The sequence below is a fragment of the Budorcas taxicolor genome, chromosome 6, assembly GCF_023091745.1.
Source record: "Budorcas taxicolor isolate Tak-1 chromosome 6, Takin1.1, whole genome shotgun sequence".
NCBI classification, from domain to species: Eukaryota; Metazoa; Chordata; class Mammalia; order Artiodactyla; family Bovidae; genus Budorcas; species Budorcas taxicolor.
The window spans coordinates 108,484,811-108,508,472 of NC_068915.1; the positions used below are offsets into that span (position 1 = coordinate 108,484,811).

Genomic DNA, 23,662 nt, shown 5'->3' on the forward strand with positions numbered 1-23,662 from the left:
ACCCCTACTTACTCATGACTCAGTTCAGTTCAGTTGTCACTCAGTCGTGTCCGACTCTTTGCGACCCCATGAACCACAGCACACCAGGCCTCCCTGTCCATCACCAACTGCCAGAGTCTACGCAAACCCATGTCCATTGAGTTGGTGATGCCATCCAACCATCTCATCCTTTGTCGTCCCCTTCTCCTCCTGCCCCCAATCTTTCCAAGCATCAGGTTCTTTTCTAAAGAGTCAGCTCTTCACATCAGGTGGCCAAAGTATTACAGTTTCAACATCAGTCCTTCCAGTGAACACCCAGGACTGATCTCCTTTAGGATGGACTAGTTGGATCTCCTTGCAGTCCAAGGGACTCTTCAAGAGTCTTCTCCAACACCACAGTTCAAAAGCATCAATTCTTCAGTGCTCAGCTTTCTTTATAGTCCAATTCTCACATCCATACATGACTATTGGAAAAAAACATAGCCTTGACTAGACGGACCTTTGTTGACAAAGTAATGTCTCTGCTTTTAGATATGCTGTCTAGGTTGGTCATAACTTTCCTTCCAAGGAGTAAGCGTCTTTTAATTTCATGGCTGGAGTCACCATCTGCAGTGATCTTGGAGCCCCCCAAAATTAAAGTCTGACATTGTTTCCACTGTTTCCCCATCTATTTCTCATGAAGTGATGGGACCGGATGCCATTATCTTCATTTTCTGAATGTTGAGCTTTAAGCCAACTTTTTCACTCTCCTCTTTCACTTTCATCAAGAGGCTTTTTAGTTCCTTTTCACTTTCTGCTATAAGGGTGGTGTCATCTGCATATCTGAGGTTACTGATTATGTCTCCGGGCAATCTTGATTCCAGCCTGTGCTTCTTCCAGCCCAGCGTTTCTCATGATGTACTCTGCATATAAGTTAAATAAGCAGGGTGACAATATACAGCCTTGACGTACTCCTTTTCCTATTTGGAACCAGTCTGTTGTTCCATGTCCAGTTCTAACTCTTGCTTCCTGACCTGCATTACAGGTTTCTCAAGAGGCAGGTCAGGTGGTCTGGTATTCCCATCTCTTTCAGATATTCCACAGTTTATTGTGATCCACACAGTCAAAAAAGCTTTGGCTTAATCAATAAAGCAGAAATAGATGTTTTTCTGGAACTCTCTTGCTTTTTCAATGATCCCACGGATGTTGGCAATTTGATCTCTGGTTCCTCTGCCTTTTCTAAAACCAGCTTGAAGGTCTGGAAGCTCAGGGTTCACATATTGCAGAATGAAGCCTGGCTTGGAGAATTTTGAGCATTACTTTACTAGCATGTGAGATGAGTGCAATTGTGCGGTAGTTTGAGCATTCCTTGGCACTGCCTTTCTTTGGGATTGGAATGAAAACTGACCTTTTCCAGTCTGGTGGCCACTTCTGAGTTTTCCAAATTTGCTGACATATTGAGTGCAGCACATTCACAGCATCATCTTTTAGGATTTGAAAAAGCTCAACTGGAATTCCATCACCTCCACTAGCTTTGTTCATAGTGATGCTTCCTAAGGACCACTGGACTTCACATTCCAAGATGTCTAGCTCTAGGTGAGTGTGAGTGATCACACCATCATGATTATCTGGGTCGTGAAGAACTTTTTGTACTCATGACTACTTACTGTATATTTATCACAACTTCAATAAGGCTACCCACTCCAGTATTCTGGCCTGGAGAATTCCACAGACTGTACAGTCCATGGCATCGCAAAGAGTCAGACAGGACTGAACGACTTTCACTTTCAACAACTTAATTTTAACTTCTAATCAAAAAGAGATGATGTCCCCAAAAGGCTTATGTCATTTGTACCCCAAAGAACATTACATGTTATAGTTCACTGATGGTCAAAGTTCAAGGAGTAACAGGAAAGCTAGTGTGGCAAAATGGAGAGAAAGGGAAGACTGTAAAAAGAAAAACAGCAGAGTGACTAAGAGCATTAGGTAAGCCTAACAAAGCAGGTAAGATCTGTTGGGCTATTATGGGGAGGACTTTGGCTTTCATTCACTCTGAGGTTTTTACAAGGTCAATCTGGTTGTTGTACTGAATATTCACTATAGAAGATCAAGGGTAAAAAAGAGAAATTGGCAAGAACACTAATGTAAGAGATGATGGAGGCCTGAAACAAAGTAGCAGCAGTGGCAATAGCAAGAAAAGTCACCAGATTATGGGCACATTTTGAAAGCAGAACCAACAGGACTTGGTGAGAGCTGTGGTATGTCAAAGACATACCACAAGGAGTCAAGGATGACCCCCAAATTTTCCTGTTCTTAGCAAGATAGGAGACCTACCATTTATTGAAGTGGGGAAGACTGGAAAAGATCTGAGGAAAAAATATCAAGAGCTCAGTTCTGGACCTGAATCCTGCATTAAACTGGGACTGACTCTTAAGACACTTAAGCAGGAGTGCTGGGGTATATGAGTCTGGAGTTCAGGGAAGAAGTCTGGCCAAAGCCATGAGACTAGATGAGGTCACAAAGGGAATAAGTTTTAAAAAGAGAGATATCCAAGGACTGTGCCTAGGGCAATTCAATGAAGGAATCAGCAAAGGCGATAAGAGAGTAGTTAGCAAGGTAGGAGGGAAACCAGAAGATGTAGTATTCTGGAAACTAAGTGAACAAAGTATTTCAAAGAGGAGCAAGTGATCAACTATTTTATTCGCTGCAACTAAATCAAGTAAGATGAGGACTAAGAACTGGCCACTGAACTGAACAAAAAGGAGGTCACTGATGACCTTAATAAGAGCATCTGGGGGTGAAATATTAGGGCCAAAAGTCTCACTGGAACTGTTCAAGACAAACCGGGAGGAGAGAACTGGAGACAGCTCTTTGAAAACATTCTACTGGTAAGTAGCAAAGAGTAAGAAACAGCTAACGATGTGGGTGATCAAGCATTTTCTTATATTTAAAGTAAGAGAAGTCATAACATTTCGTGTGCTGATAGAATAATCCAGTAGATGGGAAAAAAACGATGCCGGAGTGAGAATTTTAAGCCATGTTTGTTACTAGGCAAAGAGACATGGGACTAATGCACAAGAGAGAAGTTGAGCCTAGCTACCAGCAGAGACAGCCCAACCCACAGGAATCTCAGAGGAGACAGAGAGGTGGGAATGGACAGTGGGTGGGAAGGAGAGCTGGGGGAAACGAGGTGGCAGGAGTATGTTAAAGTTGTCTTCCCTTTGTTTCAATATTTTTTTAATAAAATAAGAAGGGAATCAGCTAAGAGAACGGATGATGAAGGTTTGAAAATTTGAGAAGAGAAGCTATGGAACACTCGTCTAGGTGAAGGAGAGAGACAATGGCCTAAAGACCTAAGTTCTAAGCAGCATTAAGGTGAGCTGAGGTGGACGGTAGTGAAACCTCCAACATGCCTCTAAGCTTTTTTCTCTCGTCATGTTCAAATACATGAGTGCAACCATATAAAGGGGCGTGGTCAAGGTTTAGTCAAATAAGTTAGATAAAGTGACTGACGGGAAAGGAAACTGACAGACAGAGTACTGCATGGTAATGATTTTGACTGACCACGAGTAAGGAAGAAAGGAAAATGAGGACACGAAAGGTCAGGGGCAAGTGTTAGGATCACTGTCATGTAGGCCCTGCTGGGGCTGCAGACTGACTGGACTAGGGCATTCAAGCTGGTCAGTGATTTGCATGCCTGATACTGAGACAGGAGATAACAGAAGGGCTACAGTAGCATGGGGGTGCATGGATGAGGTGGGGTGGTAAACAAAGATACTGACACCACTAAGAATTATGACAAAGGTAGTATCAGAGAAAGTACAGTAAGACTGGAGATCAATTTCTCAAGCAATGAAGTGAAGTAATCTGTGATTGGAGATGACATAAAGTGATTTCACAAGAACAAACCATTTCAAAGTTGCATTTAAAAAAAACAATGAGGATTTTTAAAAGTCGTTCAACATAAGTACACAAAATATACTAAGTGGTTAAGCACAAGCTAAAATACTGGAAGTTAAAATAATTCTAAACTGATAAGAGACCCCCAGGAAGATAAGTGAGGGTAAAAACCCAATCCATGGATGGGTTTATCAAGGAACATTGATACTGTATACATTTTTAAAGTAGGTAGGTGTCCCACATTAGCATTATCCTGGGTAAAGGGTGCTAACATATCACATTTTAAAATGTTTGATCCCTCAAAAGAATAAATACCTTTTATATTATTTAATATTTTTCCTAAGCATAAAAACCATCAATGAAATCATACAGGAAAAACATCAAGAAGATTAAACCACAGAAAAATTTAAATGTCCTCTGGTTGAAAATGTCAAGAAAATTAACGATCAAACAAAAATCTGGGCAGTAGAAAGAGAATATTTGCAAAAATTATGACAAATGGCTGTTATGTTATCCCTAACACAAAAATGGTCATAGAAAATTTTAAAAAGCAACAAAAATACAATAAACAGGTAATAAGCAGAAAATCAACAATAAATAAATTTATAATAAGTATATAATATTATAAACAGATATAAGCAGAAAGTAGGTAATAAAATTTTAAAAATTTCAACCTCAAGAGCAGTCAAAGAAATTTAAATAGTAAAATACCTTTTAATCCCTTGTCTATCAAACTGACAAAGTTTTAAAAATAAATAAATTCTGAATGTTAAAAAAGATTACAGAGATGTGGCTTTCATACAATGCTGATGGTAGTATAAATTAACTTAGGCTTTCTGGTGGTAATTTGGCAAAAGGTTTCAATTCCCTTCCAAGGAAATAATCAAAACTTACAGACAAAATTTTACATCAGAAATTCTGCAAAATTTTACAATGTCTTGAATTTGGAAACAATCTATATATCCAACAATAGGGACCTGGTTGAATAAATCTGAACCTTTATTTAATGGATTATTAAATCTAGTGGGTTTTTAATCTATTTAGTAATATTAAGTGACATGAGAAAATTTTCTATGAATAAACATATTAAACAAAAAAATACAAAATTATTTCTATATTATGATCTCAATTTTTAAAAAAATAAACATTTAGCATAGTTAATATGGTAAACACTGGAAGGTCAATCCTTAGGTTTACAAATCCTATCTCCATCACTTATTCTGTGTACCCTGAACCCCCACAACATAACCTCTCTAAAACTACTCTATAAAACAGAGATAATTACTTATGATTGCTGGAAAATAAATCTGACTTATATGTGAAGATATTTTAGACTAATTCAAAAATATTTTAACATCATTCTAAACTTATTTAAATGGTTATGGTGATTTACAGAATAAGCATCCAATCAAATGCAATTAATTAACAACTAAATAGAGATAATCAAAGTAGTACATGCCCATCACAAAGTAGGCACTCAGTAAACAGCAGTCCACTAGCCGTGGTGGCAGCAGCATCAGAAAACGAGACTATCTTATGAGGTTATGAATGATCATCTCTGGAGGCTGAGATTATGAGCTATTTATATTCTTTTTAACTTTTGTATTTTTAATTCCCTAAAAGAATCATGAAATTATTTTAAATAAATAAGAGGAGTATCAACAGAATAAGCATGCTGTATATAACCTAAGGTATTTTATGTCTTCAATAGGAATTAATCTAAAAGCTAAGTAATGGAAGTATACTTCCTATGAATATTAGTAAATAAAAGTAAAACATTACTTATAATATTCAGCATTCATTATCTTACTTACAGAGTCTCCTGTCTTTGCTGAGACAAAGTGGCTACTAAAACCATTTTCCTGGCAAAATCTTAAGTGTTTTTCAGGTTTTACTGTTCGCATATGCTCCAAATCAACTAGAAAGGTGAACAAAAACAGAGAACCAAATTCAATAATAAAGTTAATCAATAAATATTTAACAAGTTTAAATGTGACTTCTTTTCCAATATTATACCCCAGTTTAGACACTAGCAGTATAATTTGGGGCAATTCTTTTAGTCTCTTTATGCTTCAGTCTCTAAATCTAAAAGCTGGGAAAAACAAATGGACCTATCATATACAAAGTTTTTTGAGAATTAATCCATGTTTAGTGCACAATGGGGCGTCCCTGGTGGCTCAGCTGGCAAAGAATCCGCCTGAAATGCCAAAGACCTGGGTTTGATCCCTGGCTTGGGAAGATTCCCCTGGAGAAGGGAAAGGCTACCCACTCCAGTATTCTGGCCTGGAGAATTCCACGGACTGTATAGTCTCAATGGGGTCGCAAAGAGTCAGACACAACTGAGTGACTTTCACTTTCATGCACAATGACCAGCACATGTTAAGTGCCCAGAAAACTAAAAGATCATTCCTATTATCTATATAGTTTGAGGCACATTTGATGATATGCAAAAATATGCATTAGTATAATGCATGTAAACATAGTGATTAATTGTAACATATACTTACCACAGCATGTTTGGTTTGAAAATTTAATTACCTTAATACATTAATTACAATAGTTCTATAATCTATAAACTTTAATGTTAACACAAGCACATTATTAATTTTCTGCCAAAAGATATCAATATTTCATTATATACTTACTTTATTTACAGTTACTGCTTAATTTCACAAAGACACAGCTCATTTGCTTTCCAATTCTAAAAGTGTCCATTTGGAAAGCAGTAATGGACCAGAATATATTTTCTTGAATAGTGGTAGGTGCTTTAAAGCAAAGCATAGTACTCATATCCAATACTGGTTTTATCCAACACAGTCTAATTTTTTCAAATGTGATCTTTTATTGAACAGTTTCTCTTTTTACAACACTACAAACCCTATAAGGGTGTTGATTCAATGCCGTCAAATTATAAGGCAAATATATTCACAGGATTTAAGGACAACTAGGCTCTTTGAGTCAATATAGGAAAAAAAAACTTAAACTGATTTCCTGAGGAAGGGACCCAACTGACTTGTAAAAACTTGTAAATTTGCAAATCTAGTAAGCTTACATAATAGTGGCAATTGATTATCAACTAAAAAATGCTCTCATACTATGTAAAAGGCTTTATTTGAAATTACATTGAAGGTCTTTAGTTTGTAAGCTCAAGAGATCTTTCTCTAGGAGATTTTTGATCTACTGGGGGATTCCTGAGCCCCATTTATACTGCTTAACTAGGATAATATGCACCTTTTTTCTTTTCTGGCCACAACTTGCTGTTCCTTAAACATCACTGAGACTTTATTTACAAGAAGAGGCCAAAAAATGTCCAGATACCACAGGCATCAATTTGTTGACGACTAAAATACTAAGCTATTAGCACTGACATTTGTACATCTAGTTTACCATAATATTGAAGTTAGAATACTTTCCTAATTCAACAAGAGTAAGAACAAATCATGTCACTAGGAAAATTCCCCAGTGAGATCACTGTCCAATTAAAAAAAATAAAGTCTGTCATTCAACATGCATGGGCATTTGTCTCTTCTAATGGAACAGTCTGCCACGGCTGTGTCTTTTCTTCCTTCCTCTCTTCTCTCCATTCTCCACTTGCCCTACCACATAACTCCTCAACTACTTACGTAGATAAACTACTATAAATTTATCTATATAGCACTGGGGGATTTACTAGCCAAAAGTTTTTTTCCTAACAAAGATAATCATCAGAGACTAATAATTATAACTAATCAACTGATAAATTATTCAGTAAGTATTTATGATATACCAAGCACTATGGTAGGCAGTGAGAACCCAAAGAGGAAAAAGATACAATCCAGGTCCTAAAAAAATTACCACCAGTATTAGGAATATAACAGACAGTTAAGAAATATAAAAGTTATCTGAAATAACCAAGATGTTGAGAATGACACAGCAGATATAGAAAAGGCCCTCGCAGAATTTAACTGACCATTGTTTTCCTCTGTTGTGTTAAGATTTTAGTGAGCAAAATTAAAAGGCCTTAATTAATAGAGTCCATTGTTGTTCAGTCACTAAGCTGTATCCAACTCTTTTGCAACCCCAAGGACTATAGCCACCAGGCTCCTCTGTCCATCGGATTACCCAGGCACTATACTGGAGTGGGTTGCCATTTCCTTCTCCAGGGGATCTTCCTGACCCAGGGATTAAACCCATGTCTCCTGCATTGGCAGGAGGATTCTTTATTGCTAAACCACCAGGAAAGCCCTAGTTACTAGAGTACTTCATTCTAAATAATCCAGAGATAAATAAATTCTGACAATGAAACTACAGTGAGATACTGGTAAATTCTTTCATTTCTTCGATTTCTGAAAGCATCCTTAAAATTATTATCCAGTATCATCTAGCATACATGTGCTAACAATCTTACTGATAAGATTTAATTTCCCTTATATCCTTCAGTGCAGTGGTCCCCAACCTTTTTGGCACTAGGGACCAGTTTCTTGGAAGACAATTTTTTCCATGACCAATTCAAGAGCAGTAGGGTTCTCACTCCTATGAAAATGCCTGTCGCTCATCTGACAGGAGGCAATGTGAGCAACAGGGAATGGCTGTAAAGACAGATGAAGCTTTGCTTGCTTACCGGCTCGCTGCTCATCTCCTGCTGTACAGCCTGGTTGCTAACAGGCCAAAGAGTGGTACTAGTCCATGGCCCAGGGGCTGGGGACTCTGCTTCAGTGAACCAGTATTTTATTTTATTTTTTAATAAAATACTTATTCTTATTATTTTCTTATTTTAATACAGCTAGTTCCTGTATTTTATTTTTAAAAAGGGAATTAAAACCTTCCAACAGCATTAATACATAAACATTTCCCAAATATTCAGAAAAACAATTTTCAAAAGGATATAAAAAATGTCACTAACTAGAGACAACTACTGTTAACATTTTAGTGTATATCCTTCCAATATCTAAACAACTGAAGGTCATGGGCATTAACATTGCAATACGCAACTTTCTTTCAGCTCTACTATACTATACCCTGCTTAAAGTAGGCTTAACAATTTCAATGGATAACCAGTTTACTGAACATTCACTCTACTCATTCAACGAATATTTGAGTGCCTACTATGGCTAGGCACAGAGAAGGAAACGGCAACCCACTCTAGTATTCTTGCTTGGAGAATTCCATGGACAGAGGAGCCTGGCAGGCTACAGTCTATGGGGTCGCAAAGAGTCGGACACAACTAAGCAACTAACACAAACACAGACATGGCTAGGCATTGTCCTAAGAGCTGCATATGTAACAATGACCTTACATTCTAATTCAGAGAAACAGACACACAAGTAAATTACAGAGTACTGCAAATGCTGATATATCTTATTGAAAAAAATAAAATATACATGAGATGAATTACTCTTTCAAACACGTAGGACAAAGACCCTAAGGTGAAGACCACACTTACCACACTCAAAGAAAAGCCAGGAGGCCAGAGTGGCTGATGAGTTAGCAAGAGAGGGAAACACCAGGAAATGAAGTTTTAAAAGCCAGCAACTATATAAGTCACTGAAAGAGAGATGCAAAGTTAGTGGGAGGTTTGTAAGGAAAAAAAATTTTTTAAGCTGTAATCTTACAGTTTAAAAGGTTGGGGCTGCTGAATAAACTACTGTTTGTTGTTTTAGTCACCAAGTCCTGTCCTATTCTTTCGCGACCCCATGGACTGCCCATCAGGCTTCTCTGTCCACGGGATTTCCCAGGCTAGAATCAGGAGTGGGTTGCCATTTCCTTCTCCAGGGGATCTTCTCAACTTGCATCTCCGGCATTACAGGTGGATTCTTTACTGCTAAGCTACTGGGAAATAAACTGTAATTAAATGTAAAGCAGAGAAGACACTGAGTAAGATTACAGTAAAACTCTAGGAAAGAGAAGACCGTAGTTTGGACAAGAGTAGGAGCAAGAGAGATGATAAAAAGTAGGGTAGATTCTCAATATATTTTGGGAATAAAAAGTGAGTAAGAAATACTAATGGATTTGACATGGATGTAGAAGATAAAGAGAATCATTTGAGGTAGTTTAAGATGAAAAATGATCTGGAAAGAGCAATAACAGTAAGGTCACTACCCACCCTCCAGTACTAGTGATAAGGCAGAGACAGGAGGGGATGTCAGTATTTGAAAGAGCTTCAGGAGACGGCAGCGCTGTCCTTACAGGAGAGCTAAGTGACAGAAGTGAAGTGAAGTCGCTTAGTCGTGTCCGACTCTTTCAACCCCGTGGACTGTAGCCCACTAGGCTCCTTGGTCCATGGCATTTTCCAGGCATGAATACTGGAGTGGGTTGCCATTTCCTTCTCCAGGGGATCTTCCCGACCCAGGGATCAAACCCAGGTCTCCCGCATTGTAGGTAGACGCTTTACCGTCTGAGCTACTAGGAAAGCCTGGTTCAAGGAAGATGTTGAGAGTATAGGAATTTTACTGATATCTCATTTGTAAGTTCCTGAAGACCCAATAGAAGAATCTCAGAAGTTAAGAAAGGGCAGAAACAGGGGTCTGAAAAGTGAAGGACAGAACTGTATAGGATAAGAATGCAGGAAGTAAATCAATAATAACAATGTCAAAGGCTTTCTTCTGTAGCTGACATAAATGGAGATTAAAAAAACATGAGATGAAAAAATTCTAAGACGGTGTTAGACAAGAAAACCCAAATTTTTCACTGTCAAAACCAACTGTGCCCAGCATCCCCCCCCAAATCCCTTAGCTCACTCACCTTAACCTGGAAATTAAAATGGAACAAAAGAAAATAAGTTATCAAGATACTAAATCTATCTGCCATATTCTTAAAAATCACATGGTACATGAGATGGAAGTCTTAGAAGCCAATTAACTTTGGCTAACAAGAATAATTTGGATAAGAAGTTGGAAAGCTGTTTGAAAAATAAATATGTACAATTTTTACTATAATTCATGGCAAATAGATGGGGAAACAGTGGAAGTGGCTGACTTTGTTTTTGGGGGCTCCAAAATCACTGCAGATGGTGACTGCAGCCATGAAATTAAAAGATGCTTACTCCTTGGAAGGAAAGTTATGACCAAACTAGACAGCATACTAAAAAGCAGAGACATTAGTTTGCCAACAAAGGTCTGTCTAGTCAAGGCTACAGTTTTTCCAGTAATCATGTATGTATGTGAGAGTTGGACTATAAAGAAAGCTGCGCACTGAAGAACTGATGCTTTTGAACTGTGGTGTTGGAGAAAACTCTTGAAGAGTCCCTTGGACTGCAAGGAAATCCAACCAGTCCATCCTAAAGGAGATCAGTCCTGGGTGTTCATTGGAAGGACTGATGTTGAAGCTGAAACTCCAATACTTTGGCCACCTGATGTTAAGAGCTGACTCCTTAGAAAAGACCCTGATGCTGGGAAAGGTTGAGGGCAGGAGGAAAAGGGGACGACGGAGGATGAGATGGTTGTATGGCACCACTGACTCCATGGACATGAGTTTGGGTGGGCTCCAGGAGTTGGCAATGGACAGGGAGGCCTGGCGTGCTGCAGTCCATGGGGTCGCAGAGTCAGACATGACTGAGTGACCGAACTGAACTGAACTGATCACTACAAGGCTTGACCCCTAGTGTGATAGTCCTTACTTTCCTTTTTCACAGTAATCTATGAAGCCATCTGTTGAAAATGGCAGTTCCAGAAAAATGGAAGGACTCTGGGTTTCTGAAAGGGAGATGAGCCACTGATAAGCAGTACCAGGGTTTGGTCTTTATGTAAGTAAGAGACAAACTGTTATTGTGTTAAGATATTGAAACTTCAGGGACGGTCTGTTTATAGCATTTAGCATTACCTTAACTAATACTGTTGGTGGTGGTCTTTAGTTGCTGAGTCATATCCAACTCTTTCGTGACCCCATGGACTGTAGCCCTCCAGGCTCGTGTGTCCATGGAATTTCCCAGACAAGAATACTGGAGTGGGTTGCCATTTCCTTCTCCAGGGGATCTTCCCGACTCAGGGATTGAACAGATTCTTTACCACTAATTACCTTAATCTATATAAAATATAGATTTTCATCACTCTTGTTAACAATAAACCTCTTCCTGAGCCTATATTGGGTCTTGAGTTATTAACTAATGAAAACTTGAAGCTATAATTAGGGAGATCATATAATCCAGCATTACAGTCATCTCTTAGATTCTGATTATGTCATATTCAACTCAACAGTTTAAAAATTACATCAAACTTAATTATAAATTGAAAGGCAATTACATTTTTAGTTACCAGGGAAACAAATACAAACCAAATATAAACCACTGGAGAAATGTTCTTTCTTCTGCCATTAAACAGTTCAAGTAATATGTACATGGAAAACAGTATGAAAACAAAAGTTCATTCTCCTTTTGTTAATACATTTTGCTGGAAGATACAAAATATCTGAAAAATTATCAAGTCATGACAAATCTTGTTTCATCCATATCCACATTCTTATTTTAAAGCAAATCAAAGCCATATCATTTCAACCATGATATTTTATGATATATTCTTAAGATGCTTTCTTTTGGTTTTAATGAAGAACAAAGCTTTGATTTAGAAGCAACACATGAGAGTTTTGAATCTAAAGCTGTCACTTTCATCCTTCATCTGGTCCTGCTGATTCCAGTGGGACACTAATCCCCTAAACTGATGTGATGGTTCAAAACTTACTTATTTTGATAACTTTCAGGATAAAGTGGCCTTTATATTAGGATAGAAAAACAGATTTTGATGAGTAACAGAAAGTGAATGGTGTTTAATAAACAGTACACAATCTTGATAAAAATGACATTATGTCAAATATCATCATAAAGTAAGTGTCATTACAACAATATTTTTCATATTCCAATAGATGATCTTTGTTACTATTTTACTCTCTGGAGTGGTAGATTATATATAAACACTAGTCTCAATAAAAGAAATAACTTTTCCGAACTTCTCAAATGTTTGCATTATGGCAAAAATAGAAGAAACTATGGCTCTTCAATCATTCACAATTTATTTGGAAAGGATGTAGGAGATGTAGTAAAGAATACAGTCTGCAGAGCCAAAGCGCCTGGGCGTGATGCCTTGTGGTTTCTGTTTGTGGAACCGTGAACAACCAACCTCTCTCAGTTTGCTCATGCAATGGCAACAACAATAGTGCCTACCACATAATATTGATATGTAATAGATAAAATGACTGCTAAGCTGCTAAGTCGCTTCAGTCGTGTCTGACTCTGTGCGACCCCAGAGACAGCAGCCCACCAGGCTCCCCCGTCCCTGGGATTCTCCAGGCAAGAACACTGGAGTGGGTTGCCATTTCCTTCTCCAAGATAAAATGACTAAATACATATAAAGCACAGAGAACAATGACTGGTCCATAGCAAGGTACACAGTATGTGACTGGCATATAATAAGTATTACTGTCATTAATCTATTTATTCCTGAACTATTTATCCAGGGCCTTCTAAGTGCTAACTGCTAAGAAGACTGAGAGGAACACATGTGGAAAGATATTATACAATGACATTCTAAGACCAAGAGAACAACAGTGGTCTGTATAAGATAAGGTATAACAGGAGCAATACAGAAAACTTCTAAGACTGCACATGGGGACAAGAAAGATCTCACAAGAGAAGCTGATGCTTCAGCTAACTCCTGAAGGATGAGGAAAAATTACCCAGACAGCCTTGGAAACAGAGGAGACACACATTCTTTACCAAGGAACATGTGCAAAAGCATCTGAAGAACCTGGCTTCCAAGAGATGGTAAAATCAGCAGGGCTGGTGCATAAGGGTCTTTATAGGATACTAAGAGGTTCATATACGTGTAGATAACAAAAACACCACTCACTGTCATTTATCGTACCTCATATATCCCAGTCGATCTGAGCCAAAATATAAGCACTGAAAGGAAATCCTACAGGTGATGACATACACTGGAAAACCTTCAACTTTCCCTTGCTGGACTCAAAATATTTCTATTAACTACACAGTGACTACGTTGGTTTCTAATTTCAGAGACTATTCAAAAGAAAACTGTAAATGATAAATGGAGATTTCAGGAATAGGACATGTTTTTTTCTGTTCAGGCATCTTGTATACATAAATAGTTGCCACTGTCATGTTATAACTTTAAAAATAGAAGATGGCAAGGTTTATACTTATACACGAAGTCGTTAGTCATTACACTGCATATTAATCAACCTAAGATGATTCAGATTAACTATGCAGTTGCAAAAATCACAGGCTACCAAGAAAATAGTTCATGTATTTCTTTAAAAGAAAATGGATCACCTTAAAATTAGTTTATTAAATAAATATAAACACCTATTATGTCAAGTATTATGCTAGGTGTAAGCAATAAATTACAGAACAAAATAGACACTATCCCTACTCTCACATTCAGGAGGGAGAAAGACTGAAACAAGTAAACAAATACATAAACAAGTCAATGTAACAATTATAATCAGAAATGGTGTGTGTGGTGGGGGGGGGGGGTTGTTGAGCGGATAGAGAGTAACAGAGTGACAAGAAGCAAGATAGCAACTATGACAATATTTTTTTAATTAATTTATTTATTTTACTTTACAATATTGTATTGGTTTTGCCATACATTGACTTGAATTCGCCATGGCAACTATGACAATTTTATAAGGTAGCCATGAAAGATCTCTTTGGTCTGAGATCTGAAAGATGAGAATAAGCCAACCAGGTTAGGAGGAAGCTGGAAGAGAAAAATCTTTCTGTCACTAGGACGCAATGTAAAAGAGGAAAATGACTGAGTACAACTGAGGAAAACAAAGAAGTGTACTGAGCGCGTGTGGGTATGTGTGATATAACACAAAGATTTCACTGAAACATGGCAAAGCAAAGTTCCTGGAGGGCTGTACGCAAGAACACAATGTGATCTTTGCATTTCGGAAAAATTTACTCTGGCTACTAAGAGGAGAAGGGAGCTGGAAGGGCAAAACAGATGCAGAGAAACCACTTCAGGAGACTTCTGAAGAACCTCAAATCCATTTCAAAATTTACAGAACGTTTAGGGGCCCCATAACAATCTTGACAGACAGGTAAAGCATTAACTAACTTCACACACAACACACTGAGTTTCAGAGTGACTGAACCAAAGTCCCATTGCTAGTCATCTGTAGCACGAGAGAGAACCAAACCATCCTGTTCCAAATCCAGCCAGCGTCTCACAAAGAAGATGGAACCTCAGTTTGGGGGATGATCACGTAATAGTCTTTTATTCAGAGTTTTAATTAAAAGAATAAAGACATCAAACTTTAAAACCTCATTACCGTAAAAACGTGAACTATTATATACCCGGTTATTGCTTACTAGTACTTTAAAAGTATTCATTAATAATAGTAAATCATAAAACTGATCCCATCAGCATTACAAAATAAGACACTCTGCCTTAGCACTTGATTATATAAAGTCCTTTACAAAGTACTTGCAGCTGTACATACAAATTGTGAAATTACATAATGTTTAAAAATGATCCATCATGATTAGCCCACACATGACAAGTAAAATACCTTAATAATTTATTAAATTTGATTTACATGTGCTTAAAATTATGTACATATTTTGACTTCTAATATACACACACTAATGCTAATAAGCCAAGTATATGACAACTTCTCTTTCTTAGTCCTATTTGTTTACTGGCATCCGTGCATCCATGTTCAGGATCTCCACTGCAGCTACTTACAGGATTGTTAATGCAATGAACAGAACAGCCTCCCAAGATACAGTCCCAAATGTAATAAATAGCCTAAAAACTATATATCAAATGTACAATAATCGAGCTACTAATTAAACTAAATAATATAAAACTTTAAGCAAAATTTTTAAATCACAATAGTTTCTATATTGCTTTATATTGGCCTAAGATATTTCTATTTTCCTAAATATTCACTTTTTGACATCCTGTAAGAACATATTCTATAATGAATATGACTTTTTCATTCAGACCAGAATGAATTACTTCATGTTTTTTAAAAAAGTGAAAGTACTGTATGATGGTAACTTATTACATTATTGTCTGTTCCCTGTTAATAGAAAGAAAGCATTAAAAGCATAAACTATTTACACTTCTTAGTCCATATATAATGGCAAAAACAATATTCTCTGTGAAGTTATTGCAAAATATGTCGCTGCCTAACTTAAAGAAGCAAAATACAGATACAGCACTTGTATGGATTTTCACAGTAATTTTTAGGTTATCAAGGAAACATCTAGAGTGTTGATCTGGTTATACTCAATTCAAACAAACTACTTGTCACATTAACTACCTCCAGGAAGTTACTCCAAACACAAAATAAACTGTTTATGCCCCTACTCAGATAGATAACATGACAGATTGTTATTAGTTGAAGACAGATGAAATACATTAATTTGATTGTGAGCATATGTTTGATTTTGCCCTGCCATGCACACTCTCTAATGCTGTCTTTCTGTGATGACACAGTAAATCATGCTGTATTAGAAGAACTGCTAACACAAGAAAACAAAAAATTACCAGAATTTGACTTTGGAGATTCTCAAACCAAACTTCTTAAAAAATGTAACTGCCTGAAACTGTGTTCCACAAATACATAAAGAAAAAAGGTGTCATCAAAGAAACTAATTTCTACTATAAATCTTAAAAAAAGACCTCAATGCAGTTTAACATTTTTCATATGTACTACTTTTTATAATTTCTTTGTGAAATGCCTCTTCCCTCCTTTCCCCATTTCTACTGTTTTTAATGTTTATCCTATTAATGTGTGTGTTTTCTATAAGAAGGACATCTGCTATATTTTTTCCAGTGACCATTTCCCTCAAGTTAGGATTTTCCTTTTCACGATGCATTAGATCACAGAAAATTTTATGAAATAAAATACACTGAGAAAATAAGCTCATTATTACTTAAGCTACCTTTCCTGGTTCTTTTTTAAGCAGCTAAAAACAAAAACAAATTTTTTAAGAAAGCACAAAACTCAATAGCCACTCAAAAATATTTGTTGAATAAAGATAAATATTTTGGGGGCTACCCTGGTGGCTCCGTGGTAAAGAATCTGCCTGCCAAGACAGGAGACACAAATCCCGGCCCTGATCCAGGAAGATCCTGCATGCAACTAAGCCCATGCACCACAACCACGGAGCCTGTGCTCCAGAGTCCAGGAGCTGCAGCTACTGAGTCCACAAGCCACAACTACAGAGCCTGTGCTCCAGAGTCCAAGAACTGCAGCTACTAAGTCCACATGCCACAGCTACGGAGCCTGTGTGCCGCAGAGTCCGTGCTCGACAACAAGAGAAGCCACCACAATGAGAAGCTCGTGCACCGAACCAGGGAGTAGTCCCCGCTCGCCACAACTAGAGAAAAGTCCGCATAGCAACAAAGACCCAGCACAACGAAAAATAAACAAATGTTTAAAAAAAAGAAAAACAAAATATCAAAGGTGTCTAAGCTAATACGTATTCTTTCATTTTACAGGAATACTATACAGGACTGAAAAACTGAGCTAGAGTCTCACACCACAATTAAGAATGCGCATCACAAATGCGTTGAGCAAAACAGAAAGACATTAAGAAATACACATAAATGACAACATTCATGTGAAATTTTAAAATGATAAAATTAGCTATCAGTGAAGAATACACAGATGATGAAACTAAGAAGAACATCAAGGAAAATGTTAGGACAAAGGATAGTAGTTAACTCTAAAGGAATAGAAAGGACTGATAAAGGCAACTGGTTGGCATCTGGGGTGTTTGGCAATGCTCTACTTCATGATCCAGGAACAGCAATTCTTTAAACTACACATATATTTTATGTACTTTTCTGTATGTGCATATCATTATATTAAAAAGTCTAATAAAATTACACTAATATGACAATCTTCTCTTCAAACTGAATTTTTCACATTATCATAAAGGTCACTGCTGCAAAAATATTCATGGTTTTCACAATTTTCCCAAGGACTTCTCTAGTCCCTTAATTATCAAATCATACTCTTTCAACCTCTCTATATACGTCAAGAATCTTGTGGATTTTCTCTTCAATTATTTATTACCTGACTCCTCCAGATCCTTCAGTTTTTAATTACTTTTCATTATAGTAATTCTCTAATATTTTTATAGATTCTCTATATTGCTATAAGATTTGCCTAATTATTTTACATTGTATTTCTATTGTATAGTCACATACATATCTACAACCAGACCTACAAGGATTCTTAGGGGATAATAATAAATACCATTTACTCTGTAGAGTCACCAGAGTAACACTAACAGCAGGCAGAATCGAGAGGGCAGGAAGGAGAGTATGGAAACATTCATATTATTTCAACTTATTTAGTATCATTAACTGAATTATCTAAATTCTCTCTGGTGGTGGGTAATGGATAACCACCTCTCCTCTAACTTCAAGTTAAAATGTAATTAATAATAGGTCTAAATGACGGAGAAGGCAATGGCAACCCACTCCAGTACTCTTGCCTGGAAAATGCCATGGATGGAGGAGCCTGGTAGGCTGCAGTCCATGGGGTTGCTGAGAGTTGGACATGACTCAGTGACTTCACTTTCACTTTTCACTTTCATGCATTGGAGAAGGAAATGGCAACCCACTCCAGTGTTCTTGCCTGGAGAATCCCAGGGACAGTGGAGCCTGGTGGGCTGCCGTCTATGGGGTAGCACAGAGTTGGACACGACTGAAGCGACTTAGCAGCAGCAGCAGCAGGTCTAAATGAGGACATAATACCATGGAGTAAGCAACTCTTTCTGTATTTGTGACAGTTTATAACTTTCATTGTATACTGACTCTTCTTATTTTGAGTCATGTTTCAGGCAGTCTCCATTGGAATTATTACTGGAGAATCTCATACTGGCCAGTATTATATAGGTTTATTTGCAAAGATCGGCATGATAGCTACATAGTATAACAAGGTCCCAGTTCACTTATGTCTTTCATTAAAAAAAAAAATGCACTTCTTTTTTTTGCATGAAAAAAAAAATTGTATTTGTCTTTCCTAGATACCAGTACAGACTGGGATCTTGCAAGGATCAGAGGCAACAGTTAAGAACTGGTTCAACTAGCAATTATACTATGGTTGTTTAATTATTTCTTATATTTTCCTCTCTTTTCTAATTGCCCTCAATGACCATATATTAGCTCCACTGGGAGAGGGGGAATGATATAACATGATTTAAAATCACAACAAAAAGTAAAGACAGAACTGCCCAACAGCAACAGAATCCAGAGTAATAAGAATAGTTAACATTTATATAGCACCAAAGTGTTCCAACCAGTCCATTCTAAAGGAGATCAGCCCTGGGTGTTCTTTGGAAGGAATGATGCTAAAGATGAAACTCCAGTACCTTGGCCACCTTATGCAAAGAGTTGACTCATTGGAAAAGACTCTGATGCTGGGAGGGATTGGGGGCAGGAGGAAAAGGGAACGACAGAGGATGAGATGGTTTGATGGCATCACCGACTCGATGGACGTGAGTTTGAGTAAACTCTGGGAGATGGTGATGGACAGGGAGGCCTGGCTGCGATTCATGGGGTCGCAAAGAGTTGGACACGACTGAGTGACTGAAATGAACTGAACTGAAAGTGTTTTACAGGCACATTACACATACTATTTAATCCTCACAATAACCACTATCTGGCAGATGAGAAAATAAATCACAGAGAGGATAAATGACTTATATAAGAACACATTTCTAGTAAGGAGAGGAGCCAGAATTCAAGGCCCTCGGAGTCCATCTCCAGAGTCTGCATTCTTAACTCTCACTCAGCTTTCTCCTCAGGCAGTACAATCTTCTACAACTGTCGTTTTCCCCATGACGCTGTTTCATTCATGTTATCCCAGGTAGAATACTTCATTCACTTTCATTGCCATATAACACATCTTTGTATGAACATACCACAATTTATATATCTTTTCTCCAAGTGGACACTCAAATTGTTCCCAATTGTTAGCTATTATCAACAATGAAGCAGCATGACTACTCTTAGCACAGGTCACCTGATACATATGTATAGCAGTCTGTTTAAGATATAAAACTGTTGAATCCTAGGGTCTATGAATGTTCAACTTTACAGAATAATGGCAAATTATTTTCAAAGTCATTTTATCAATTTACAATCCACCCAGCAATGAACATGAATTCCTGTAGATTCATATTATATCTCTGTTACTTCTTAGGCTTTTTGATGTGTACATTATTACTTACAGGGCTTCCCTGGTGGCACAAAAGGTAAAAAATAAAAAAATAAATCTTTTGGCTGCAATGCAGGAAACCCAGGTTCAATCCCTGGGTCAGGAAGACCCCCTGGAGAAGGGAAAGACAACCCACTGCAGTATTCTTGTCTAGAGAATCCCATGGACAGAGGAGCCTGGCAGGCTACAGTCCATGGGGTCACAAAGAGTTGGCGACTAAACAATAACAATCCTTTCAGAAGATCTTCAATATCACTTCCATTATAACACCAAAGTTCCCTTTATATGAGGGTTTGTTTCTAGCATTTCCACTCTATTTTCTTTAGTGAATTCCTCAATGTATTTACTACAAGCTGTTTATAAGAATTTTTATCACTAGCATAGCAAATGGTTCTCACCTTGTAATTCAGGACCATATTAACTATCCTTGGCCCTTTTTTCCATCCATATACATATTAGAGTCAGTTAGTTTAAATACCACACATAAATAACATTGGGTTTAAAAATTATGCTGAATCAGTAAACCAATTTGAGATGAAATGTTAGTTTTATAATACTGAGTCTTTGTATCCTTGAACATGGGAGTTATCTTTTATTTGGGTCTTATATTTAAACCTTATATTCAACTGTATACTTTTCTCAACACAGGGATTTCTGAAGTAGTTATTCACATCATCTGAGAATTTGCAGTTTTATTTCTTCCTTTTTAATCTGTATGTCATGTATCTTTTTTCTTACTGTTTTACAATAGCTAGGACTTCAACAATGACGTTGAATATGGTGAACAGTGAAAGTGAACATCCTTGCCTTGCACCTGGTCTTAGTAGGAAAGCATTCTCACTCATTTGCTATCAAGTATGATGTTAACTCGGAGAAGGCAATGGCGCCCCACTCCAGTATTCTTGCCTGGAAAATCCCATAGATGGAGGAGCCTGGTGGGCTGCAGTCCAAGGGGTCGCTAAGAGTCGGGCACGACTGAGCGACTTCACTTTCACTTTTCATTTTCATGCATTGGAGAAGGAAATGGCAACCCACTCCAGTATTCTTGGCCTGGAGAATCCCAGGGTCGGGGAGCCTGATGGGCTGCCGTCTATGGGGTCGCACAGAGTCGGACATGACTGAAGCGACTTAGCAGCAGCAGCAGCAGCATGATGTTAACTGTAGGTTTTTCACAGATGCCATTTATCAGGTTGAAGAAGTCAATCCTCATGCCTAGTTTGTTGACTTTTTTTTTTTAATACCATGAGTGGATGTTAAATTTTTATCAAATGCTTTTTATGCATTTATTGAGATCATCATATGCCTTTTCTTCTGAAGCCTATTGATATAGTAAATTATATTGATTCTGAATGCTAAAACAGCCTTACATTTCTATAATAAGCACCACTCAGTCATGATGTAGTATCCTTTTTATATACTGCTAAATTCAATTCATTAATATGTTGTTAAGAATTTTTTGTGTCTATGTTCATGAGGGATATTAGTCTGTAGTTACTTTGTCTTTTCCTGGGCTTAGTATCAGATTAACACTGCTGTCACAACAAAATGAGTTCAGAAGGTTCCATCCTCTTCAGTATTCTGAAAGGATTTACATACAATTGGTATTATTTCTTCCATGTATGTTTGGCAGAATTCACCAGTAAAACCATCTGGGCCTGTAGTTTTCTTTGTAGGAACATTTTGAATTATGGATTCAGTTTTGTTTTGTTTTTCATAAATATCACAGTATTCAGGTTATCTATTTCTTCTTGAGTAAACTCTGGTAGTTTATATCTTTAAAGGGATTTGCTCATTTAATTTAAATTGTCGTTTATGGAAATAAAACTTCTCAGTATATTTCCCATTCTCCTTTTAATATCCACAGGATTTATGACAAATTCTCCTCTTTCATTCCTGATACTGTAATTTGTATCTTCTCTGTTTTTATGGTCAGTTTGGCTAGAGGTTTATTCAATTTTATCAATCTTTTCAGAGGATCAGCTTTTGATTTCATTAATTTCTCTACTGTCTTTTACTTCTGGTTTTAGCTTTACATTTTCCTTTCTTCTGTTTGCTTTAGATTTAACTTGCCCTTCATTTTCTGTTTTCTTGAGATGACAGCTTGGGTTACGGACTTTGAGGATTTTTCTTTTTTTCAAATGTAAGCATTTAGTAACGCTAAACATTTCTCTCTAAACAACTACTTTAGCTGCATCCCACAAATTTTTATATGCAGTGCTTTCATTTTTATTCAGTTCAAAATATTTAATTTTCTATTGATTCTTAGGTTATTTAGAAGTGAGTTGTTTAATTTCCAAATAACTGGAGATATTACAAATATCTTTATGTGATTGGTTCCTAATTTAATTCCATTACTGTCAGAGAATATATTCAATTCTTTTCAATTTGTTTTTATAGGTCAGAATACAGCCTTGTTTCATATACACCTGAAAGCAATGTGTATTCTGCTGTTGTCAGAGTAAATGTACTGTAAATGTCAGTTAGATCTGGCTGGTTGATGTTGTTCACGTCTCTACATCCTTAACTAATTATTTTCTACTTGCCCTATCAGTAGTGAGAGGAGTGTTGAAGTCTCAACTGCAATGGTAGATCTGTCTATTACTCTTCTCTGCTCTATCAGTGGCTTTATATATGTTTAGGATTGTGATGGCTTTTTATTTAATTGACCCTCTGATCATTATTGTAATAGCCTTCTTTATCCCTGGTAAGTTTCTTGTTTCTGGTATTAACAAAACTACTTCAACTTTCTTTTGATTAGGGTTTACAGAACTTATCTTTTCTCATCCTTTTACTTTTATCCTATCTGAATCTTCATATTTAAAGTGGGTTTCTTATAGTATTCTTGCCTGGAGAATCCCATGGATGGAGGAGCTTGAGGCTACAGTCCACAGGGTCGCAAAGAGTCGGACACGACTGAGTGACTTCACTTTTCACTTTCACTTTTCTTATAGACAGGATATGGTTGGGTCTTGCTTTTCTACCCATTTTGACTATCTCTATAATTTAATTGGTGTATTTAGACCAGGTGTTGGCAAACATTCTCTGTAAAGGGCCAGACAGTAAATATTTCAGGCTTTGCAGGTCATATGTTCTTTACAGCAGCTACTCAACTCTGCCGTTGTAGTGAAAAAGCAGGCATAGACAAGATGTAAACAGATGAGTGTGGCTCTGTTCCAATAAAACTATTTATGGACACTAAAATTTGATTTTCATATAATTTTCAGGTGTCAGAAAATATTATCCTTCTTTTGATTTTCTTCCAACCATTTAAAGATGTAAAAACCATTCTCAGGTAGTTGGCCATACAAAAAAGTGGCATAAGCTGCAGTTTCCTGACTCTTGCTCTACACCACTGCTCAAATCATTCTTCTGCTTAAAATCCCTGAGGGACTTTCTATAGCTTTTAGGAGAAAATCCAAACTCCTTAAAATATAGTCTCTGTTTCTCAGCTCTTCCTGCTTTACACTCTATACTACAGCTACAACAAAATGTTGTAAATTTCCCTTAATATTTCAGGCTATATCCTAGCTTCTGAGGCTTTATTCATTCTTTTACTTGTTCCTGAACTGTTGTTTCTTGTTCTTCTCCGTGTGGCACACTCCTGCGTATCCCTTAAGAGTCTGCT

General features: G+C 37.1%; 1 protein-coding gene across 4 annotated transcripts in view; it reads right to left on the bottom strand.

The window, feature by feature from the left end:
- Positions 1-23,662, bottom strand: part of RAB28 (RAB28, member RAS oncogene family) — a 158,266-nt gene that overhangs the window by 70,632 nt on the left and 63,972 nt on the right. For all 4 annotated transcript variants that reach the window (XM_052641912.1, XM_052641909.1, XM_052641910.1 and 1 more), the window contains exon 5: positions 5,673-5,776. In XM_052641912.1, coding sequence (XP_052497872.1) covers positions 5,673-5,776 — 104 coding nt within the window. The remainder of the gene's footprint in view (positions 1-5,672; positions 5,777-23,662) is intronic.